This window comes from Seriola lalandi, unplaced genomic scaffold (assembly GCF_002814215.2).
Source record: "Seriola lalandi dorsalis isolate HSWRI2012SDOR001 ecotype SW California unplaced genomic scaffold, Sedor1 jcf7180002054911, whole genome shotgun sequence".
Lineage (NCBI taxonomy): Eukaryota > Metazoa > Chordata > Actinopteri > Carangiformes > Carangidae > Seriola > Seriola lalandi.
In genome coordinates, this window is record NW_019525463.1 from 868,690 (window position 1) to 891,777 (window position 23,088).

Here is a 23,088-nt window from a genome sequence, read left to right on the forward strand (position 1 = left end):
TCACTCCTCCTCTCTGCCGCCTCCACCTCCGTTCGCCCCCAACTGCTCGGTGAACCCCACAGCACTTATGGAGGAATCCCTGACACAATCCTCAAACAGCAGGGCACAAAGCAGCAGCAGCCTGATAGCTGATCTTTCCTTGTAAAGGAGCAGGCAGGTCAGCAGTTGTCAAGCCGGTTCTTAATCCCCCCGGCGTTGTGAGACCGCAGGGCAAGACTTTACTCACAGAGTAAACTCAAACACATGCCGAATCCAAAGAGGATAGCCCAAGCTCAGTTGGTGCATCGCGTCAGTGCACAAGCATAATTGAATTATGAGTCCCTTACAAATTTTTGACAGCAAGTCTTTTCATGAGCAGGGCTGAGCAGCATATTTGGCAGGATTAGATATGATGACTTTGCTCTTGAGTGATGCCATAATGTTGCAAATTATGCCTCAGCTAAATTAATTGCCCATCACATTCAAAATGTTAAATACTGTTGATCATGTTTAAGATGGACCGATGTATAGATAGACCTCTCTGCCTGCCCACCAGACCAGCGTCTCCACCAGTTATATCATTGAATGATTCTACACCTCCGGATTTCTGTCCGGCGCCAACACAGGGAGCAGTGTGCCCTCCGTGTGGCAAGACAGAGACTAAAGGTGTGACAGTTTGGGCTCGTGGCCAGTGCATTCAGCATTAATGTCAGTTTATATTTTGTCACATACCTGCTATTAGTGTTTCTGTTAACTGTAGCCATGGCCTTTCCATAACCTTAGCCAAGTGTTTCAGGTGTCGAACCCACAGCTTAACCATATTTTTAACCTTATGTCATAACCGCAAAACTAACCGTCCCGTAGTGACCATGTACAGATTGCTAGTGAGGATTTTAAAAACACTGGTGTTGGATGTAAAAAGAAAAAAAGTTATCATTGACTGGAATATGGGATCCTTTCTTCCTTTCTTTCGGGTGGGGTGGGTTGGGGGGAATATTTGAGTTTTTTGCTGTTTCATTCTCATTTTCTACAGCTATGCAAAACACCAAATAAAATAAACCTCAAAATCAAAAGGAAAAAGAGAAACATAAAATTAGAGGGAAAAAAACTCAAACCCCAAAAAGGAAAAAAACAATCACAGCTCGGACATCTTCCTGAACTTCCCCTTTCATCTGTCCAGTATTTAAAAAAAACAAATTGCTATTGAAACTATCATAGAAAACTATACCAGCCTGAGATTTACATAACATGACAATTTGGTCATTCTAATTCATGGCCTAATGTGAAATTTTAGACCTAGAAATGGGGCATCCTGGTGGTCCAAGCAGTGCATGATGCATACCATGTAACTGCAACATCCAGTTCTTTTCACCCTGAACTGACAACTATCTAATAAAGGCAAAATGCAGAGAAATAAACTTGCCCATTACTTTTAACGTCGCAACAGATGTCGCAGTTACTCACAGATGTTGGAATTGTAACTAGCAGTCACAAATGGATTACCAAATCAGAGATTTGGGCTATAGATAGAGGTACACATAAAGAGAAGATGTGCATGTCAGTGTGTGTGTGTGTGTGTCGTATTGGAGCACCTGTAATCATTATCAGTGAAGGGGTTCACATTCCAGTACACTAATTACAGAGTTTAGGCATTGTGTGCTTTGATTTCACTAGACCCTGACTGTGCTGCAACCACAGTGCTGCCCCCCTGCTGCCCCATCTTTTTCTTTCTGACTCTCAAAACTCACACATGCATGTCTGTACATCCTTTATCCCACCTCCATCACCCCTTTTCCAAACTCTTGCAAGCAGGTTTTTTTTTTTTCACTTTTGAGTTACTCGGTGAGGCACTTTGAAACTTAAATTGTTGTCACCTTGCCACTAACAGTGGAGGACCGAGCAGCAGTGGATGCAGGAGTTGCATTGCAGTTTCCAGTGTCGCAACTCTGTGCTCATTAAAAAGTCATTAAGCATGTGAGCTTGCTTTTTCACTTAGTGCTTTGTTGATGCACTTTTGATCATCTGAACTTGAAGTGTTGTACAGACACTTAAAGGCTCAGCATGGTCCCTGCGCCAAACTGTGTGCATTGTATGCACACGCTCCACAACAATTCATTTGTACATACTGTACTCACAGCAGTCTTGTCCTTGTAGGAGCTGCCTCTGCTCACCGCTGTGAACACATCTATAACAAGCACACAAGAAGGCCGCTCTTGGCGTTGATGAATGAAGGAAAAGCCGCATGTGATGCCTCTTTGTTAAAAAGTTCACAGTAGCTGCATGAGGCCATTACACAGTATGGGTGCTGTTTTCTTCTGCCTGCTTCCTCATTCTTCTCACCTTAAAAAAATACATTGAAGAGGCTGGAGGAGGAAGTGATTGGCTCCAGTGTACCGCAGACCAGACGAGCCAAACATCAACAAGGACCCACACGCAGTGTTCGTGGCTGCAGACCATAATGTATCAAATTTTAATAGGCACGTGCTGGGTGATGTATGTAATGGCAGAGGTTTGTTAGTTCACACTGATTTGCAAAGACCATCTCAAGAACCCTGCAGCAGGGCTTACACTTCCTCTATAGCTCCTTGATCTTGGTCTTAAAGTCCGAGGTCCACTGCTTATGCATTTCAAGCTTTTTTTAAAAACCTTGGCGTGGTTGTTACTTTCAAAGGTCTGCATCACTGACTGGATCCATAATACTTCATGTCAGTCATGGCAGTGTGCTGCACTTAAAAATAACTGGTACAGGATTTGGATGGCGTCCAGTTAATATGGGTATAACTTGCCCTAAGTCCTTATCGTTAGTTCTTACTCAGTGATACCAGCTGAGGACAGAGTGCATTTCCCTAAGAAAGATGTACATGTCGGATAAATGATAAATGGAAAGAGAATATGGAGAGAAAGATAGTCTAAATAGGTATCACCACACACCCAAAACAATTTACAAATGTTTACATAGATTTAGCAACAATAGAGACCCCTGTAAAATCTCATTTGTTTTTTTGTTTTTTAGGGGGGGTGTACTTGTTGGCGCCTACAACAGTGTGTCTTGGCCTCTTGAGACATGGCTGAGACAAGACAGTGCAGTGTAGTAATAGTGACTCTCAGGTTTCTCTCTGGGAGCATGCAGGGCAGTTGTCTTCTGTCTGGAGCGCACTGTGTTATAGCCAGTGGTTACCTGCTGTCAGGGGAGTCTCCAAAATCCTGCAGCATTTCCTCACATCAAAGTGGCTGTTACTGTTTCTTGCCTGGACCAGTCTAGCACCAGATAATCTTAACCTATCTTGCATGGACTGCCATCGTCTGTCAAGGCTTGTTTTTCTGTATTTCACCCAGCCATGGGTTTGCATGTTTCTCCTATATTCAAATTGTGAATCAATCTAGTTTGGTCTCTGTTAAAGAAAAGGTCTTGACGATTACTCTTAGGTCTGCAGAAAAATAATTCTTTATAAAATTCATGTGGACTGTTTGGAGAGCCACTGTAAAAGATTTTTTTACTGTTTTATCATGCTGTAATTAAAACTACTGCTGTAGCATTAGCACCATAATTTCAGTTAACAGCATTTGGCAGAGGTTAAGAGACCCTAGTTTAAACACCCAAGAAATCCTTTCTGTTATGCAACCACTTACTGGAAATGTCAGTAAGAGTGCTCATTTTTTCCACCTATCTGCTCCACTTCAGCATTAGTGGCTTTCTAAATTTGCTGCAGTCCACTCTAACATATAGAGTGATCTATCAGTCAACCAGAAGTTTGTAATGCTCAAAACATCTGAGTCTCAGTCTTGGCCTGGACCTGCCTAGCCTGTCCTCGTGCTGTTTTATGCAGCTCTTTTCCTGCTCTTCCACGGTAACACAGCCTGATCTTGGGTCACAGAGGTCACAGTATATGAGCAGACATCTGGACCGGCAAACTGGTCTAACATCACCATAGGGAATCAGAGGAGTCAGTTTTATCGGCGTGAGAAAGAATCCAGAATGACAGAAGGATGTCGTAGCCCTTTTAACAGCCAGAGTAACTTTTTCTCCGTTATCCATACCAAAGCTTGTTCCTTAACCCGGGCTATCCCAAGTCCAGTAGACTTCTTGGTGCTGGTGAAAGCCACCCTGGCCTGCTCCAGATCAAGCTCTGGGAGCCTGCCGTGTCACAAGCGCCAAAGGTTTATCACTTCCCCTCTGCTCGCATCTTGCATCTTCTTCTCCTCAACTTTATTTTCCTATTCCTCTCTCCAAAGGTCTGTCTTTATGGGCCTCTTCCTGCCCCGCTCAAACACTTTATTTGGCAGGCACTTTTGTTCAAAACGACTTACAATAAGTGCAAACCACGTTGGAGCAAGAGCTAGTTATCAAAGATTTGGAGTGTATCCCAAATAAATAAAGGCATGTTCAGTGCTTAGACATCACGTGTCATACTCCTTGTTTTATACTCTTTCTTCATCAAACACACTTTTTACTCTGTGAGAGTCAGTCACCACTGTTGTCAACAATGTGTGTTGTTAAAACAAGCAGCCACTGGATCCAAAAGGGACCCTTTTATTTTTTTGGTTACACTCTTTGACCCTGAAGCACTATTGGGTGGCTAAGGTCACGATTGACCACATTTGCCATGTTGGAGCGTTTAGGTCGGAAAAGAGCTCTTAACCTCATGTACCAATGCAATGGACTCTTACCATTTTTATGATCCTGCTCATTAAAATTAACTGTCTAGCTGTAAAAAATAGATTTCCCCTTCATTTTGCCCACTGGATTGTCTTATTCACTTCAGATCTAACATGAGAAATTACTCAACTTTCATCCCTCCCTCCTGGTGATTCAGTTCTTCTCCTTCTTCAATCATATTTTGTCTTTCTCCTTTTTGTTGAAGCTCTTGGCATTCCAGCAGGGAAGGCATGAGCAGATCAAGGCTCTCACTGTAGCAACCAATCCAAATACACAGTAACACACATAAATCATAACATTCATACTTGGAGAAAATTGCACAATTTTAAAAATATTGCAGTATAATATCGGTCAAACGTTTTAGAACACCCACATTTTTCCAGGTTTTATTGAAACTTCAGCAGTTCAAGTCCAGTGAATCACTTTTAACTGATACAAAGGTGTAAATTTCCCTAGAAAATTTTCTTTTTCAGGGATTAAGATATTGGTTAACTTACAGCTTTCCTGCAGCAGTGGAAGTAAATGAAGCCTTGAAAGTTAATGCAAACAATTCCTACAGGTGGCCCAACTTTTGTTGAAAAGGTAGCAAACTGTTTGGTCAGGGGTTCATCCTACTGCAAGATAATGACCCAAAACATCAGAAGAAAAGAATGAGCGGGTTGTTTCAGCACAGTCTGTTTTGGGATGAACTGGACAGAAGGTGAAATCAAAGCAGCCTGCAAGTGCAACACATTAGTGGAAACGTGCCATGACTATGTTCGGCATCTGAATGAGTCAAGAAATTAAGATTAAATTGAGGTTTTAAGATTCCATGATTCCTTTTTTTTATTTCTTCTGTGTTTTAAATTCAGAATACACTGAGATGTTACACTATGTTCATTTCAGTAACAACAGGAAAAATGGAGGTTTCTAAAACTTTTGACCTGTGGTGTATAGCTAAAGATAACTACCTGTTGTAGACTAGGTCATTACTTCTCTATATAGGGTGTTAATTTATATGTTGGTCTGTCTGAACAGCTATAAATATGATTTCATATCAGCCCCTATTAGACCCTAAATTTTAAACTAAGCAACTCATCAAAATGCTTTAAGTGCCACTGAGGGAATACCCCTCATTTAATAGGGCATATTTTTAAGAGATCTCCTAAAAGCTTGGCCTACCCCTTTTAAAAGTAAACCCATCAAGCCTCTGCCTTTTGATCAACCTAATAACCCTCCCTACCCCTTCCCATAGGCATTTTTTTAACACCATCATTAATGAGCCTCACCTCAACATCTCGTCTCTCTGGGGTGACAGCCCGTCTTGTTGGTCCCCAGTTCGAGCCCATTACCGTCGGGGTCTGGGAGCGGACACGGCCTTGCAAGGCCCTCAAACACTGCGCTCCTGTCCATAAAAATACAAAGACTGGGGCTCGAGCCAGCCACTCCGCCCTCATTTACCTTTTTGACTTCTCTGTGGACGCCTAGAATTTGTACTTTTATAGGCGGTGGAGGTCAGGTGGACGAGTTCTTCAGGATTATTTACCCCAGAGTGCTTGTCTCGCTCACAGAAGCACCAACCTGCCCTCGCCTTCACCCTCACCTGGGCAGCTCGAGGCCTGTAAAGCTCAAACACAGGGAGAGTGGGATGTGGGTAAGAAGAGGAAATAAGGGGGGAGTCTTGATGAACTCACAGATCTCATCACCTCTGAGTGTACTCTGTCTCCAATATTTTTGGCTGACGATTGAACGAAATGCTCCAAGTGGTATGTTTTAAAGAAGCCCCAGGGTTTTCCTTGGGTCTTCTGTCTGCGGAGTTTACGATCCGCACGGCTGACTCCCAAGGCCAAGTGAATCTGCCAGAGCCATGAAGGCTATCTTTTGCTCTTCTTTAGCCAACCAGTATATCTCCTTATTCACTGAGGCCTTATGAATAGAAACTAGAGCTTTTTGTCCATATAAATCCTCTAAAACAGGGCATTTAACCAGGACGGCTTTGAGTCTTATTTTTCACTGTTGGTTGCTGTGAAAAGCAAGATTAGCAGCTTCCTAGCCAGGGGCCTGACGGTTCCCCTGCTGCCAAGTTCTTCTGGTCCTCCCTATTATCTCCCACTCCCTGGGCCTTGCTGTTTGGTCCCTGGCTTTTATGGCAGGGTAGGAGAGGGCCATGAGGAAATGAGGTGACCCTGGGGTCACAAGTGGAGTCAGGGGGCTGGAACCGGACCACAGCCTCGGCAACCCCACTCTCAAGGCCGGTTCGGGTCGGGGCAGGCAGAGCAAAGGAGACAGGAGGAGACTTGGGACTGGGTCTCTACCATCCTTGACCCCAGCGTCATATGCCTTTAATTAAGCCAGATTTGAATTTGTTTACAAGTCCCAGTAGTCTTAAATCTTCCGGGTCTTTACCCCCCCCTCCTTACCCTTTATTCCACCACCCCCTCATACCTGGAGTCCTTCTTTTCTTCTTCTCTTTAATATGGTGTCAGACATCTATTTATTATGCTGTTTTAACTGGTTTTCAGGAATGGGTTACAAGCTATTTGGGAATCCACCAAATAGGATTTGAGGGACACCCCTCTAAGATGTTAATCTGTTAGCGATATGAAAGGCCGCTCACCCCACTAAACCCCCCCTCCACTGGAGCCCGGGGGCTCTTTATGGCCCCATCAGGCACCCGCATGGACGACTTACTGCTGACCTTGTGACCTGGCAGTTGAAGCCATATGAGGAGGGAATCTTTCTCTTGTCCCGTTACCTCTTACTCTCTTCATCTCTCTCTCTGTTTCTACCTTTACCTCCTCTCTGTTTGTAAAGATATTTATACATTTTTCAAATTATCATGTTTAATCGTTTAATTATTTGTCGTTTCATTAGTCGTTATCAAGTGTATAATCCCTGTGTAACTGCGTCTTACCATGGCCATTTAGTTTGACATGTTTTTTGGAGTTCAGGATCCATGTCGAAGCCATATGGCAGTATATAATTAGATCTCCTCCTATCCCCTTAGTGTACCAATACCTGAAACTCTTTATCTCCAGCAGGCACCATTTATATTCATTCTTTCACCCCCAACTAGTCTCTCATGTAAAAGATTTACACGCAGCTCACCAGCCTTTATTAGGGAGGTACCAGCGTGTTTGCTATACAACAAAAAGTCCTTCGACTGGCTCCATCATATTAAAAATTTACACGTAACCGAAGAGCTGTTACAATTGGCTTACTAGCATGTTAGCAGCTGAAAAGCTTGCTGCAAAAGACCTGAACCTGGGGAGTTGGGTGGCTAATTGGATCGGTTGGGTTAAATAAATGTTTGAGTTCTCCCCTGCGCTGGGGGGGACCTGGTGGAAGGAGCCTCTCGTTTTAGCAGAGGTGGAAAAAAGACAGATGAAAGAGAGAGGGAGGGAAATTAAGGAGAGAAACGACCTCAATTATGATAAAGATCAGGTTTGTTCTGGTTGCATTTTACATACAGGTGTAACGAAGTCATTTTGTCGAACAAAATGACTTTGAAGATTTGAGGTACCTGTAATAAAGGCCTAATAGACTAGATTGAAAGTAGCACTGATGTGTGTAATATTTAGAATGATAGAAGTTTTAATGAGAACTTTGTCATTGCAGATTCCAGATCCAGAGGGGAAACAGTGACCCCACCAGCTACAAGAGCCTGGGTGATTGCTTCCGGACCGTCTTCCGCAATGAGGGGTAGGTTATCCACAACAGTTGTTGCCGACTACAGGACAGGGAAGGAATAGATTTTCCTTCCTTACTCGGATGGCAGAAGGCTTATGTTAAAGTGGCAATTCAATAATAATTACGTTTATTCACATTTAAAATACTTTATTTGTCTCTCAATGGGTCATTTGCAGCAAGTGTATTTACAAACAATTCATTCACACATTAACATTTTTTTAAAATATCAAATATGATCATTTGATATTATGAAGTATAGTGTCCAACACCATGAAGGCACATTATGTGTGTGTTTATAGATGTAGAATTATGCACTACACAGTAAATTAATCCAACTGGTTATTGTGCTATGTTTTCTTTTTTGTTATCATAAATAATCTGTGTTGTGGTCAGAAGGCTGAGGGTGTTGGTTGCTATAAGACAGCTGGTGTGTCTGTCAACAGTCTACAGAAAAATCCTGCAGCAAGCCACTGAACGTGCCTTATGTCACAGTGGATAGGAGTACAGCTCTTATTGCCTTAGAACCTAAATGTTAAACTTTGACAACTAACTAAAGACAGTGATCCCGCCACGGTCCCTCCTCCTCTGCCTGCCCTGTGACAGGTCCGTGAGACAGTGCAGGCGTAGGAGAAAGTGGTTGCCACTCGCTCTGTTTACGGCGAGTCGACAGCTTTACAGCGGATATAAAGTTGATCTGCTGTGAGGTGTGAGCGAGCGCACAGTGAGAGGCCGGCTAGGGACAGTTGGAAATCCTCTGTTGGCTGTAGTTCAACAGACGCAGCCATCCTGCAACAGTAGCTGTGCCCTCTTCACCCCACACACACACCCTCACACTCAAGTTGAAATTTAATGCCTGTTTGCATGCATGCTTTTCGGGTGTGCCCTTTGGGATTAGTATGAATTTCCACTGTCACAATAAAATGATGGCCAAAACACACAGCATCCACACCATCAACTATGAGAGATATTTAACTGAAACTCATGACAAAGAACCACAACCTGTAACTGAAAGTCCCCATAGACGAAAGATTCACTTTTCGTGTCAAACAATTATCACTAACAGTATATTTTCGCTGAGTCTGTAATCACTCCCCAGTAGCACATTGAGGATTACCTCCAGGCCAAACCACTTAGTTATAATTTATACAAATAGTGTTAGGCCCCACTGTTGTAGAATTATTATTAAAAATAAACATCTCCCGTCAGCTGATGGCAGGACCGAGCTAACACTAGGCCTCATTCTCTCTGAGGCGATGAGGGAGGAAACCTGAGCTCTCGGTTCGAGCGTGGTGATTTAACTGAAGAAAGAAATGGAAATGTGCACATGTAGGATCCCATCTTGTAGTCACTCTAAACCCTGGACATAATAACCAGGCCTATAGACTGTGCTTTTATATAGTAGCAACACACATTTTAAACATTTATTGCTAAGAAATTATTTTTTTCTGTCAAAAACTCAACATTTACATTAGGTTGTTATTGAATCTGGAAAATTGAGCATTACATCTTGTAGCTATGCACATAAGTGTGTTACAGTGTGAACTATGCTCACCAACACTTGGTTGTATATTGCCTTACAGGCCCTCTTTTCTGTTGCATGTGGGTGCAGCAGCGTGAGCATGTGTTAAGTGTTTCCGTCTGGAGGCAAACAAAAAGACTCTATTCTCGAGCATTCTTTACCAGTGTGGTATCCAGAGACTGGGTCGAGACCCAAAGCACGGCCACGGGATTATTAAAAGGGTCCACGCATTACAACAGCGTGCGTTGGCCTTCGTACAGTAGATCAATGAGTAATGCCTTCAACTAACGGTGCGGGATTGGTGGGGGTGGGAGCTGACTCCAGCTGGGACCACCCATGCAAAAAGTATACATTCATGGAAGTGTGAGGAAGTGCAGATCAGCGTGTCCACCAGATTACATATGTTTTGCTATAGTGAAACAGGCATGGTTCGAATGAAGCAGCGATCAGGTTAAAGCAATAGTTCGACATTTTGGAACGATCTCTTATTTGCCTTCAAGCCCAGAGTTACATGTTATTTTACATCTCAGTTTTTGTGCGGATTAAATAGACGAGACATTACGTGTTAATGAGTGAGCTTCTGAGGAGCTGGTAGGTGGATGTTGTCTGTCTTTGAACAGAGCCAGGTTAGCTGTTTCCCACTGTTCTCCAGTCTGTTCAGTCAGTTGGCTGCAGCTTGTTATTTATCGTACAGACATGAGAGTGGTATCAATCTTCTCATCTAACTCAGTAAAAGAATCAAATATGTGTATATCTCAAAATGCCATTCTTTTGACAGTATGTTATAAAAATTCAAAAATATGAGCCTGTTTGAGTTAACTAAGGTGTGATCCACTGCTTTACTTTAGTAAACTATTGCACTTTCCATATTTAGGTCAAAGTTCAAAACATTACAATTAACTGTATCATCTTATGGATTACACCAAATTGAAAAAATATATATATAATAGTATATGATCATTTGATCACCCAAAATATGAACTTTAGGCATATGGATGTACAGAAGGAAAGAAACTCCACTTTATAAATAATTATCAGTTATTTCCCCTTCCACCAAGTCAAAAAATTAGTCTGTAGCTTGTGAATAACCAATATTTATCTCAAGATGTGAATAAGTCACCAGAGTAAGTTTAGATCCTATAATGCACAAAGTAGAGACGCTTGTTGTTTGTGCTTTTATCCAGTGAACCCTGGCCACTGGTGATTGTGCCTGACTGTGGTGACAATGTCAAGGTTACAGCAGACACTGGGAGAGTGCAAATATTTGCAGATGAAGCATGCAGGTTGTTTACATGTTAAAAAGTTTCCCGGGCGAGCTCATATTTCTCAAGGATTTCATCATGGCACAAAAGTCTGCTGCAGATATTAATTTTGTACTCTTTTTTTTTTTTTTTTTGTAAATGATCTGTTACTTTATTTATTTATACATTTCTACCACTAACAAGTCAGAATTTCTGTCTGATGGATAATATCGGCCAGTTTATTTAATCAAATGTGTCTGTGTAGTTCTGTCAGTGATACCCTCCTCACCAGATGGATGGAGGCTGTTAAAAAAAGGAAAGGTTTATGAAAATTTAAGACAAATCATACACACAAGTGTATACAAACACACTCTCCACACACACACACCCACTGGCATAAGGAGGTCATTTGTTTAGGAAAGCCAAAAAGGGACTTAGTGTGTACTTTACATTGGAAATCAAATTAGGATTCAAATGAATGGCACTCACTAGAGGCCATATTTGTTCTGTAACAAATTTCACTTCTCTTTCATCACCTGATGGCTCCTCAGCTTGACCACACCCGGTAAATCTATGGCCACCATTTGCATGGACAAAGAGAGCATAGGGAAGAGCCTTCCGTCTGACTGAAATAACTTGTTTACACAAAAGATACGAGGGTCTAATTTTTGGCTTCAAGTACCAGTTGTAACCTTGCGAGGCAGCTGGATCTCTCACAAACGAGATTCTTTCTTCCGTGTCTGAGCTACTCACTTGTGGCTGAACCTCGGTGAGACCAATCAGCGCCCTATGAGTCATCTTTGTTGCTTTCCTACTATGTCATAAGATAAACAGATGGTTCGTCCAATCACACCTGCCCTTTTCCGAACAGTTTCCAACAAAGTCCCTAAACTGTTCTGTGTAACAAAGCGTCAGGTTATTCCACTTGTGTAACTTGAGTTGTCAATGAAATTGGCTGTCTCTGTCACCTGATGACAAGTGTTTTAATAACTGGTTGTGGTTCACTGCATATTTTGGACAGAAGCCTCACTACTGTGGACTCTGGGCAGGTTTATTGCCTGTCTGTCTCGGGTTACATTCAGTGGAAATGTATACCAGCAGCAGAAATATTTACACTTGGAGTCAATCAACCAAGATCATCTCTGTTGACTTGTCGAGTATGTTGCCACAACAGAGCAGGTGCCACTGTTCACAGGATACAGTCGGTCATGCCACATTGTCCCCTTTGTCTACACCTGTGTATAATATCAATATGCACTGTACTTTGTCTCTCTAGGTCACCTGCAAGCAACTTAGTTGAAGAATAGCTCTATTTTGACTGCTTATGAGCCATGCCAATGACTTTGACGCCCTCACTATACTGGTCCTGTGCATGTTTACAGAGAAATTATATATTTATGCTCCTTTTCATTCCCTAATTGCTTTAAATTATTTTGATGGCTTAAAAGAAAAGGCTGGCGATAATATATATATATTTATTACTGTTAACATGTCATGAAAAGATCGAAACCAGAAATGTGTTAGTCTGTCTCTCACTACTATCCAGCTTTCCCAATCTGTCTGGAGCTCTCAGCCCAAACCTCATTTATTCCTACCGAACATATGCATTGTTAAAACAAGGACTAGGACTATGTTCAGTCACAGATTAATACACATTTGGTGCTTTAGTAAGTATTTACATCAGCAGGATGTTGTATTTGGAATTGACCCAAAACAAGCTACAGTGCCCATGTTCATCTTAATGAAGGAATGTAAAGAAGGAAGGAAGTGTGGGAATCTGAAAAGCTATTGACATGTAATCTCGTTATAGAAATAGGGTTGTTCACTTTTCCCTCCGCTCCATTAGAAATAAATAGACACCTTTACTCATTTTGTTTTGTCTGAAATCAATATTACGAATTTATGTTTTTAATTTGTCAGACCTACTCCAAATAGTGTTTATACATAGTGTGTGGTTCATATTTAGCTACTATATCATGTTTACTCATGTATAAAATGCACAAGGGAGGAGATAATTATGTAATTGATGTCTACTGTGTCTGGAGCATCTGTATTTAGTTAATGAATGTGAGAAGATTATGTTGTGTTTCCTGTTCCTGTTTCCCTTTGTCAAACCCTGGGAAACAACAATGAGAACACAGGAAAAGTAGTTTGCTGTTTATCAACACAACAGCTGACTCAAAAGTGTTATGGGCTACAGGTGTGCTGTGTTTCACACCTGGGCCCTAAACAACAAATATGACTTCTTCCATTGTTTCCTATTGCCCAAAAATATCGCAGATAGGTAGGGTTTGAAGATCATTTAAGTGCCTGCATAATTTTCTTTGATTGACATCTTGTCTGACATCATGTGCCCGGTCCTCTTAGTGTAAACTACACAAGTTCACCCATTCCACCCATGTTTTCACTAAATTGAGGAATGCATGTGTATGCACTTCTGAATGTATACGAAACATTCTTTGTGCCATCATTGCAAAACAGCGAATTTACTTCTATCTTCTTACATGTTTACATCAAAGACTGGTCATGCAATAGTGGGAATTCTTGACTTTTGTTACATTTCCCTACTTTCCTCAAATGAGTGAAAACAATCTCTATAAAGAAAAATGAAATGTAGGTATAAAATGTTTCAGTTTTAGGTTAATAAGGGATTTATTTTCTGTAAATTATATAGTTTAAAATGGATAGAATGATAAATAATCTGAGCACTTCAAAAGGGAATTCATTAAGACATTTGTGTACAATTTAGAAACATCAAATAAGTGTCTTTTAACAGGCGTATTAAAGGGGCATCAAACTGTCCATTTACTCTTTTCATATACTCCCTGAAATTGATCTCTAACAAAATACAGCTTGTGTTAAATGTAGGCATACAATCTCTATACACATAACTCACTGTATCATTTTATTATTTTTCCTGCCTTCAAGTATGCTGTAAATCATGGCTGAACGTATGATTGAGCAAAGGCAAACTACCAAATTGACATAAATTATACAGCTACCGTCTTTTGAAACATCCAGTATATCAACTGCTGAAATAAACTCTTAAATCATTTCCTCCACCAGTTCCTGTGGAGAATGTTTACCAAGGTTTGTGGTTTGAAAATATATCTTGGTAGTTACGCTGCCAAACAGCAGCAAAGTACAGTACTTTCTGCTTCCATTTTGTGTGCTTCGTATTAGTCATGCCGTCTATATTCAGTATTGTTAAAGACTGGATTGATGCAGGAACCATAATATTTTGAGAAAGGGCCATGTTAAACGACCATACCAGCATGTGAGCAAATTAAAGCTCTTTGAACACATTCTAGGAACTGTAAGTCAGGATATCTTGGCCACTGCTGTATTAACCTTGAGCATTATCTTCTTTAATCTGTCTCTTGTGAGTCCTCCAACATTATTAAAGCGCAGGTCTAAATTGCCAGAATACTCTTTTAACTACAAATTAAGTATATTTAACATTTGTGGTGACATTGTGGTGGTGCATTACAGAGAGGTGTTTTTGTTATTTAGCCAACTGTCACTGATGGTACACAAAATGGTTAGCTATAATAATAAAAATATGATATACATATGGAATTAATGAAAAAATTAAAACACAATTATATGCAACTAACAAGTATTTTTATTTAATTAATCTACTTTTGTTCTCTTGATTAATGGATTAATTGTACAGTCTATGAAATGTCAGAATATAGTGGCATCTTGAAATCCAGTCTTCTTGTGCAGTCCAAAGATATTCAGTTTACTATCACATATGACAGAGAGAGAGAGCAGAGCAGTAAATCTTCTCATCTGCACAGTCAGTAACTAGGTGATATTTGGCATTTTTGATTATTTCTTTGTCCATCAACTAATCAATTAATGAACTAATTGTTTCAGTTCTCGGCTACATCCCGTTTGATCCAAATATCAGGTGGAGCTTGACAAGTCAGCAGTCATCAGATAAGCATTTTTAACATTTTGTTTTCTCTCTCTACAGCATATTTGGCTTCTACAAGGGGATCCTACCTCCGATTGTGGCAGAGACACCAAAGAGAGCGGTCAAGGTGAGATGAAGGATGTGCACGTTGGTTTGCGAAGCTTCTTGGGTTGTGATGCAACGCTCAGGCTCTGGTTTCACTGTAAACTGCTCCACTATTGAAACCACTCCAACCGCAGTTGCTCTGACATGGTACACACATGTTGATTAAACACATGACACCCTCTGCAATGTTCTGTTGGCCCACCAAACACTGACGTACGAGCATCTACAGCAAGCCTTTCCCTGAGCCCAGCCTTTTGTGTGTCGTGGCACAGAGGGGGCCTGATGCCTGGTATGGAGCTGCTATGTAATGAGATGCTGGAGACGAGGATGTGTGAACTTTTGAAAATAAGCGCTCACACTGAGAAGATGGGGTAATCACTCACACAGTGAACAAAGCTGGTGAACAAAGCTGGCTGATGATGAGAAATGTCTGGGGTGAAGAATTAAAGCAAATTAAAGCTCCGATTAAAACACCTCTGTTGGCATTTTGCCCTTCCCTTAGATAAACAAATCAGGTGATGTGTCTCCTTTTGAGACTGTGCGTTACGCTTTTCGCTTTCAATGGAGATTGAGGTCTAACATTTAACATGCGGCTTAATTTTCATGTTTGTTGAGTTGATACAATGCTCACTGAAGTTTACATTTCCGTATGTTTTTAAGGTAGCTGCTTTTAATAGCCTGTATCCTTGTGTATACGTGGGTGTGTATGTGTGCAGAGATGTCATCTTATAAATACACTGACTTTCTCACAGCTAATTTATTCTGATCTTTCCTCTGCAGTTTTTCACCTTTGAGCAATACAAGAAGTTGCTGAATTTGACCCCTTTGTCTCCTGGCGTGGTAAGTCTCTGACACAGAAACACCTGAATACACTCTCACCTGTAAAATAAACACACACACACACAGGACCAGGAAGAATGTTGAAAAATCAACATTTCAGTTCTCCTGATAAAACAAAGACAAATGCCAAGAATAATTTTACCAGCAAAATGAATTAATGCAAATGTAAAAACAGTTTTCACTGCTGTTTCATGTTCAAATACAAGTAATACATTAGCACATTTATAGAATTTATTCATCTTACATTTTTATGTTAGACTTGGTAAGACAATTTTGTGGGACTTTATTATTGTGACAAATATAAAACTGACTCAAAGGCAGCTTAACTGCCTCAAATGAAGGTCATCCCACATTAGAAAGGATAAAAAGAAAAATATTCAAGTGGGGATTAAGTAATGAAGTCCTGGAATAACAATTTTGTTAGGCGTTAAGTACATATGACAACATCCCTGATGACTAACACATTCAAGTGTATCATAGATGGTATAATAAAGGTGACTAATATTCCATGAACCAACTTAAATAACATTTGAGTGTAGTTTAGCTTCTGTTGCATAGCTTTAAAAATGTACCATTCCTCTTGGAACCAATGGAGTGAACCATGCAACATATGGTTATATTGTAGGGCTGTAGCTTTCATTATCTTTCATGATTGGGTTTGTAGTTGGCATTCAAGACTTCATGTCTCGGCCTGAATCTATATAAGCTTCATTCTACACAATAGAGCAGTCACATAACTGAAGTGAAAAGACCTTTGGTTGGTACTGCTTGTGTGAAGCTAGTGTAACTGGCAGCTCATATGGAGCCATGTTTATTATAGAGGCTTTGTTTTGTTTTGATTTTACTGGCTCACAGCGTGAGAGAATGAATGGTGATTAGCACAAACAGAATTTGAAAGCAGGAAAAAAATGACTGTATATAACTAAGACATTCAAATGTAATCTTTTTAAAACATTACAAGCTAATGCAAAAAAAGTTTTAATGGAGTGCAGTCTGTACTGTAAATATCGGGAAAATTTTGTTGTGGATATTTATTCCATCGCACTGGATTAGACGTGACACAATAACTATAAGACTGAAGTGCAGACCTAAAGCTGGGCAAACACTGTGTGTTTTTATTAATCTTGTAGGTTATGTTAACTCACTCTGCACATGTTTATCGGCCATTCTGCACAGCCAAAACCTGCAGCTGTTATGCTCACAATGTACAGATCATTTGACCAAGTTGTGTGCTCTCGCTGAACATATAAGCATATAATGGAATCCCTGGTGGGTTTAATCCATTGAGAATTCCAATAAAGCTTATTCAAACAAGACAACCGTGTAATCAGCACTGTTGTCAAAAATGGAGGAAGGCAGCGTTACTTTGTGCGATTCTACTGAACATAAAGTGAGAAGAAAAAGAGAAAAAATATGGAGCTGCAACTGGAAGCTGCAGACAGTCTGATCTGTATGTTCTGCAGTGAAGTTCAGTTTTATAATGCAGCACAGTCTCAGTCAAGACTACAGCACCGTCCAGCACTGTCTGCACTTTAGTGTAAAGCACATTGAGTTATTTTGTAATGAGATGTGCTGTATAAATAAAACTGCCTTGCTTTGCCACAGTAAAAAATAGTGATTCTTGCCACTAATAATGACACCCCAAACACATTTAACTATTGTTTTTGTAACTTAAACCTCATATACACTGTTTAATTTCAACTAAAGCCAAAATAATGTAATACATAACACTTTCCTAATAAACAGACTGTGCTGTATGTTTACTTGGCGGTTGTTAATTCTGGAGACTGGTTACGCCACAGGCCATAAGTATACAAGTGGTTTCATCCTTCTTGACTAATTTCTGTTATATTGAGTCAGAGTTTTAAGCTCGACAGATTTGTGTTGCTGAGGTGCGCTCACCACACTCCAGCTATTCAGGTGGCAGCCAAGTGTCAGCTGTGATGGATGGCTTACCTGTAACTGAGCGCTGGGGCCATCCGGCACAGCGCATATCCTCGGCTTGTTTTCACAGCCATTGGTGGAGAAATGTTTACCTGTCCCATCCATCATGTTCTCTTCTCCCTCCTCTTCCGCCTCCTTCTCACTATCTTCTTCTTCCTCTTCAAGTGCCTCCAACCCCATTTGCCTCAGAGGCCCGTGTATATCAAGTACTGTAATCACATCTGATCATTAGTGCAAGTAAATTACAGATTGGTTCCGAATGGCTCTCTCTCGCTCTCTCTCCTATTCAGCATGGCACAGCTGAATGCCTTCACTCTGATTAATGAGGACACACACAGTAATAACACAAATAAGGAATTAAAACGTGGCTGGCTGGCTGTGTAAACATCGTGAGGCATGTCTGAGAGGATGGGTCCCGGGGCTCTGACAGCAGGATAAAGAGGCAGGAAGAGTAATGAGCTATAGACACGTTCTTGACATGTTCCCATTACGCTTCTCTCTGAGCTCACATGCACGCACACATGCACACACTTACATGCAGACATAGACAGCTCCATAAACTACATAACTACATAAACATATTACTTGTTTTGGTTATACATTTATAAAAAAAAAACAAAAAAAGACTTCTTATTGCATCTTATATATCATTGGATGTTACTAAATGAAGTGAAGCTCTTTGGTTGTTAGAAAATAATTGATTCTTTTATGCTCTCTGACTTTGTTGAATCTAATTTTCCACCTTGTTGATGATGAGCCTTAAACGCCTTGCTGCTTTTTTCACATTCCTATTTCCTTCTTTTGTCCTCCCTCCTGTCATCTGACATTTTGTCAAATGATAACAAACACAGGTGTCTTGTGCATCCTCAAACATTTGTCAAAGAATAACAATGACAGCCGTGACAGAATGTCCGTTTCCAACAAAACAAAGAGACTTGGGGAACAAGTTTTCAAAAACGAAACTATGACTCAGTGGCGGGTTGTTTCAGCCTGGACATATTGGCAGTCTTCCTTATTGTCTATTCTGTTCTGTCTCTACCCAAATATTAACTCCACATTCTCAGTCCTAAATCATGTCCATCTCCCCCCCCCCCAGGCGCTGTCTGCAGCAGGGCTTGGCGCAGGCTTGACTGAAGCTGTTGTCGTCAATCCATTCGAAGTGGTGAAAGTCAGTCTCCAGGCCAACCGAGATTCCTTCAAAGAGGTTGATCGAAATAAAATACTGTCTTAACTTGTAAAGTGTTGGTAATGTGCACATTTCACGAGAGGCCCAGTGGTTTTGCATCAACCCTTGACATGTCCTCCTTTTGAATTCACTCTCTCCAATTCAGCAACCGTCCTCATTCTCTCAAGCCAGACGCATCATTAAAACGGACGGCTTCGGACTGAAAGGTCTGAATAAAGGATTAACATCAACACTGGGACGCCATGGAGTTTTCAACATGATCTACTTTGGCTTCTACTTCAATGTCAAGGATGCTATTCCCACCAACCCGGTAATATGCCAGTCAAAATCTATGATCACACTCCGACCTCCAGGTCTGTCTTGGTTGTTGCCCACAAATGCAAAGACAAGTGACAGACACACTCTTTAGCTTTGCTTTGTTGTTTGTAACCTTGACTACATCAAATTTTCGCTAACCTCAGGCAATATGATACGCACATGTCCCAGCCACCTTGCCAGTGGGGAATAGCAAGTGTTTGACAGTGTGATTAGTTAGCCTGAATGCCACAGCAAGGAGGAAGCAAAAAATCAGAGAGGAGCTTGTAAGATCAGTTCCACTAATACCTCGTCTGTTTATTCATCATAACATCCTCAAAGTCTCAAATTACACATCCGGCAGAGCCTGATGGCCCAAACAAAAGTTAATTTTGTTTAATGGAAACGTTACCATACGCCAGTCCCACATGTACAAACTGGAGCATTAGATTAACTCCAATGAACTAATTGGAAGCAGACAACGGTACTATTTTCAAGAGGAGGTTACAGTGGGAGCCCAGGCTCTGCTATATTTTCAACATTTTTCCAGTGACGCATGATGTACAGAGAACCAAGTGGTCATCCTCTGTGAATGATAATTATGTGGCTAGATGACTCAAATAGCTCTGTTCTCAGATTGTGGCCGTCGCTTTTGGGAATGATCCATCGGTATGTACATTGATGGAATGATTCTGTTTGTGAGAGGCTAACGACGGCCATTGTTGAGGCAGCAAAGAATAAATATTGTGGGCTCTGACAGCTTACAGACTGAGCTGATAGTGGTATTTCTCCAAAGCTCTTTTGTCAGCAACATGAGCAATGAGCTTGCAACTCAAACATGTCCGCAGTCAAATTCAGCCGGCCGAGCCCAGGCTTCTCTCCTATCGCCATTTGAATAGTACAGAGGAGGCAGATAGCACACTGCCATCATTCACAAGTGAATGTGTGAGGTGATGTTTGCTTAAGGCTGTTAGGAAGTAGGTTGATGGGTGTACTTAGGCAGCGGGTACGTTACCCCCTTCCCCACATCCCACTTGAAAAAAACAGAAGACGTGGGATTAGCTGTTGATTTACCTCGGCTCTCAGGGTGTCCAGCCTCTTGAGAAAGGCCTGGACCAGAGAGGCTGCTGTCATTTGTAAAAATATCCTGGCCAATTAGCTGTCAGAGCTCTCTGAGTCTGGGCTTCTTTGGTACAGTAATACCCCTGTGCCGAGTCACAGCCCAATTACCCAAATTGTCCCCATATGCCTCCCCAGTCTGCCTGCATGAACCCTGTTTATAAATCCTCTGTCTTGGCTCCCCAAAGAACATGTGCTTCTGCTCAGCCAATCAGAAGGCTGCACCACAGTCAGGAAGCACTAATCTGCCCCCCGCTACCATAAAATGATCAGGGCTTTCATGCCAGCTTTGCAATCATATGCACAAGCCCCCTCATGCCCTCCTCACTTTCACTCACATACATACACACATAATGTGTCACCATTTACTTTGACAACTACTTTACCTTTAACACCTGGTGTCTAAAATGTTTCCAGTAAAATTCTGCTTGTTCTCTGCATGTAAGCCGCACACAAATACTTTCTTTTAATCCCGTATCTCCTCTTCTTTCACAGGACCCTACCCTCGAGTTCCTGAGGAAGTTTGCTATTGGTCTGGTGTCTGGGACCATCTCCTCCTGTGTGAACATTCCCTTCGACGTAGCCAAGAGCCGCATCCAAGGCCCCCAGCCAGTGCCAGGAGAAATCAAGTACCGCACCTGCTTCCAGACCATGGCCTTGGTGTACCGGGAGGAAGGGTATGAACAAGGCGGGGGTGGGGGGTGTTGGTGGGGGGTAATAAGTAGGAAATCCTCAGGACAAAATTTCAAACACTGTCACTGGTGCATCCAAGAATTAATGAGCCACTTTGTCTGTTTGGTTAGGAACTGATAGTTGGTTATCTTTCCAGCTCAGGGAGACAAATGTACCAGCTGCTGCTACAAGTTAGACGAGTTTCATTGTGCGGTGTGAGTTTCCCTCACTAACTGCAGGGGAGGTGCATGAACAACTTGATGTAAAGCCGTGATCTGATGAATGGAAACCAAAAAATGACGTTAGATTTCCGGGCTGTATTCCCCACGTGTGTGATCACACATTTCTGCAGTCTGTCAGTTGTACAGTAAATGTTAACATATTTTCGAGCCTCGGAGAATGACAGCTCTAAATGGAAGCTTCAAGGAAAGATCTATGTTATGTTAGCAATTGCCCTAGGCTTTCCACTTTCCCCCATGCAGCTCCTCTAGACAAGGGCCAGCGAGATGTTTGTAGTTAGTGGACGCAGGAGCCTTGGGGGCTGCTGCAGGAACAGCACTGAAGCGTTGTCGTCGCAGGGGTGCGTAGAGGCCGCCCCCTCCGCCACATCCAGTCCCCTGCTCTAACACAACACAGTCCCAGCTAATTAGTGGTCCCTATGGGAGACATCGTTAAGCAGACCCTAACGAGCCGCGCGGCGCTCCACAGGTCAATCTAATCAGACAGAGGGCCAGGGAGGAAGTGGGTCGAGCCTTATTAACGCCATCAGTGGCGGGGGCAGGGAGCAGGACAGGGAGCACGAGGCGGAGGCAGGCAGCCACTGGTCACCTTGAAAGCATTAAGGGGCAGGTACTCGCCAGCGCTGGCCGTTAGACTTCAACTATGTACCTGACTGGGTGAGAGGCAGGCAGACCAGAAGACAGACAGACAGGCAAGCACACCTACACATTCACATGCAAGTACACGAGTGCACACATATACGAAAGGAATGTGTGGAAGAAGTATTCAGATTTTTTTACTTAAGGAAAAGTAGCAGCACCACAGTGCAATACAGTTTTTTTACAGTTACAGTTTTGGCCCTTTTCAGAATGATGTATATAAATATATTAGATTTTAATAATGTATGCATTGATACATTGCTTTAATGTTTCAGTTGGTAAAGATGGGGCTTCTCTTAATACTTTAAAATACCACTGTGTAGATTGTGAATTTTCCCCCTGGGATAATTAAATTTTTATCTTATCTTAACCTAAAATAATTCATCATAATTTATCTGTTGATTATATTTTATTTTAAGATTTTGAATCTGCAAAGTAACTACTAACTGATTTTATCAAATAAGTGCCGTGGGGTTGAAATGTAAATTAGTAAAAAATTGAAAAACTCAAGTGAAGTACAAGTACCTCAAAACTGTAAATAAGTACAGTGCTTGAGTAATTGTGCTCTGTAATGTTTCACCACTCCGTACATGGATTAGCATATCCTATACTCAAGACGAAATCTTTACATGAGATCTTTACATTTTCATATTTGTAACTATAATATTTTGTATATATACCATATTAATGTCTTTTTCTCGTTTTATAGGTATCTGGCACTATACAAGGGGTTGGTGCCCAAGATAATGAGGCTTGGACCAGGTAACCAAAAAATGTCTTTATATAGATATTAAAATCGTCATTATAACCACAGATTGTCGGTTACAGGTGAAAAGCATTTGAACCTGGTCTAATAGAGCTTGTTCGAATAATAGATTTTGAGATTTGTAATTAAACAAATTTATTTTTTTATTTTTTTAATGCCCAGGAACTCTCAAATGATTAATTCAGACAGAGCTCCCCAAATATCATTAGTGCTACATTCAACTTCAAATGAGGCGAGGACTATTTCCTATCAGACATATTCATTGTAACCATTTTGCATAATTTACTCAACAACATC

The 23,088-nt window shown here is 41.3% G+C and overlaps 1 protein-coding gene across 1 annotated transcript in view; it reads left to right on the plus strand.

Annotated features, from left to right (window-relative positions):
- slc25a21 (solute carrier family 25 member 21) overlaps nucleotides 1-23,088 on the plus strand; it is an 86,848-nt gene that overhangs the window by 62,065 nt on the left and 1,695 nt on the right. Inside the window, exons 4-10 of the mRNA XM_023430740.2 lie at nucleotides 8,234-8,317; nucleotides 15,048-15,114; nucleotides 15,873-15,932; nucleotides 18,973-19,080; nucleotides 19,208-19,372; nucleotides 20,971-21,152; nucleotides 22,735-22,787. Of these exons, the coding sequence (XP_023286508.1) occupies nucleotides 8,234-8,317; nucleotides 15,048-15,114; nucleotides 15,873-15,932; nucleotides 18,973-19,080; nucleotides 19,208-19,372; nucleotides 20,971-21,152; nucleotides 22,735-22,787 (719 nt within the window). The remainder of the gene's footprint in view (nucleotides 1-8,233; nucleotides 8,318-15,047; nucleotides 15,115-15,872; nucleotides 15,933-18,972; nucleotides 19,081-19,207; nucleotides 19,373-20,970; nucleotides 21,153-22,734; nucleotides 22,788-23,088) is intronic.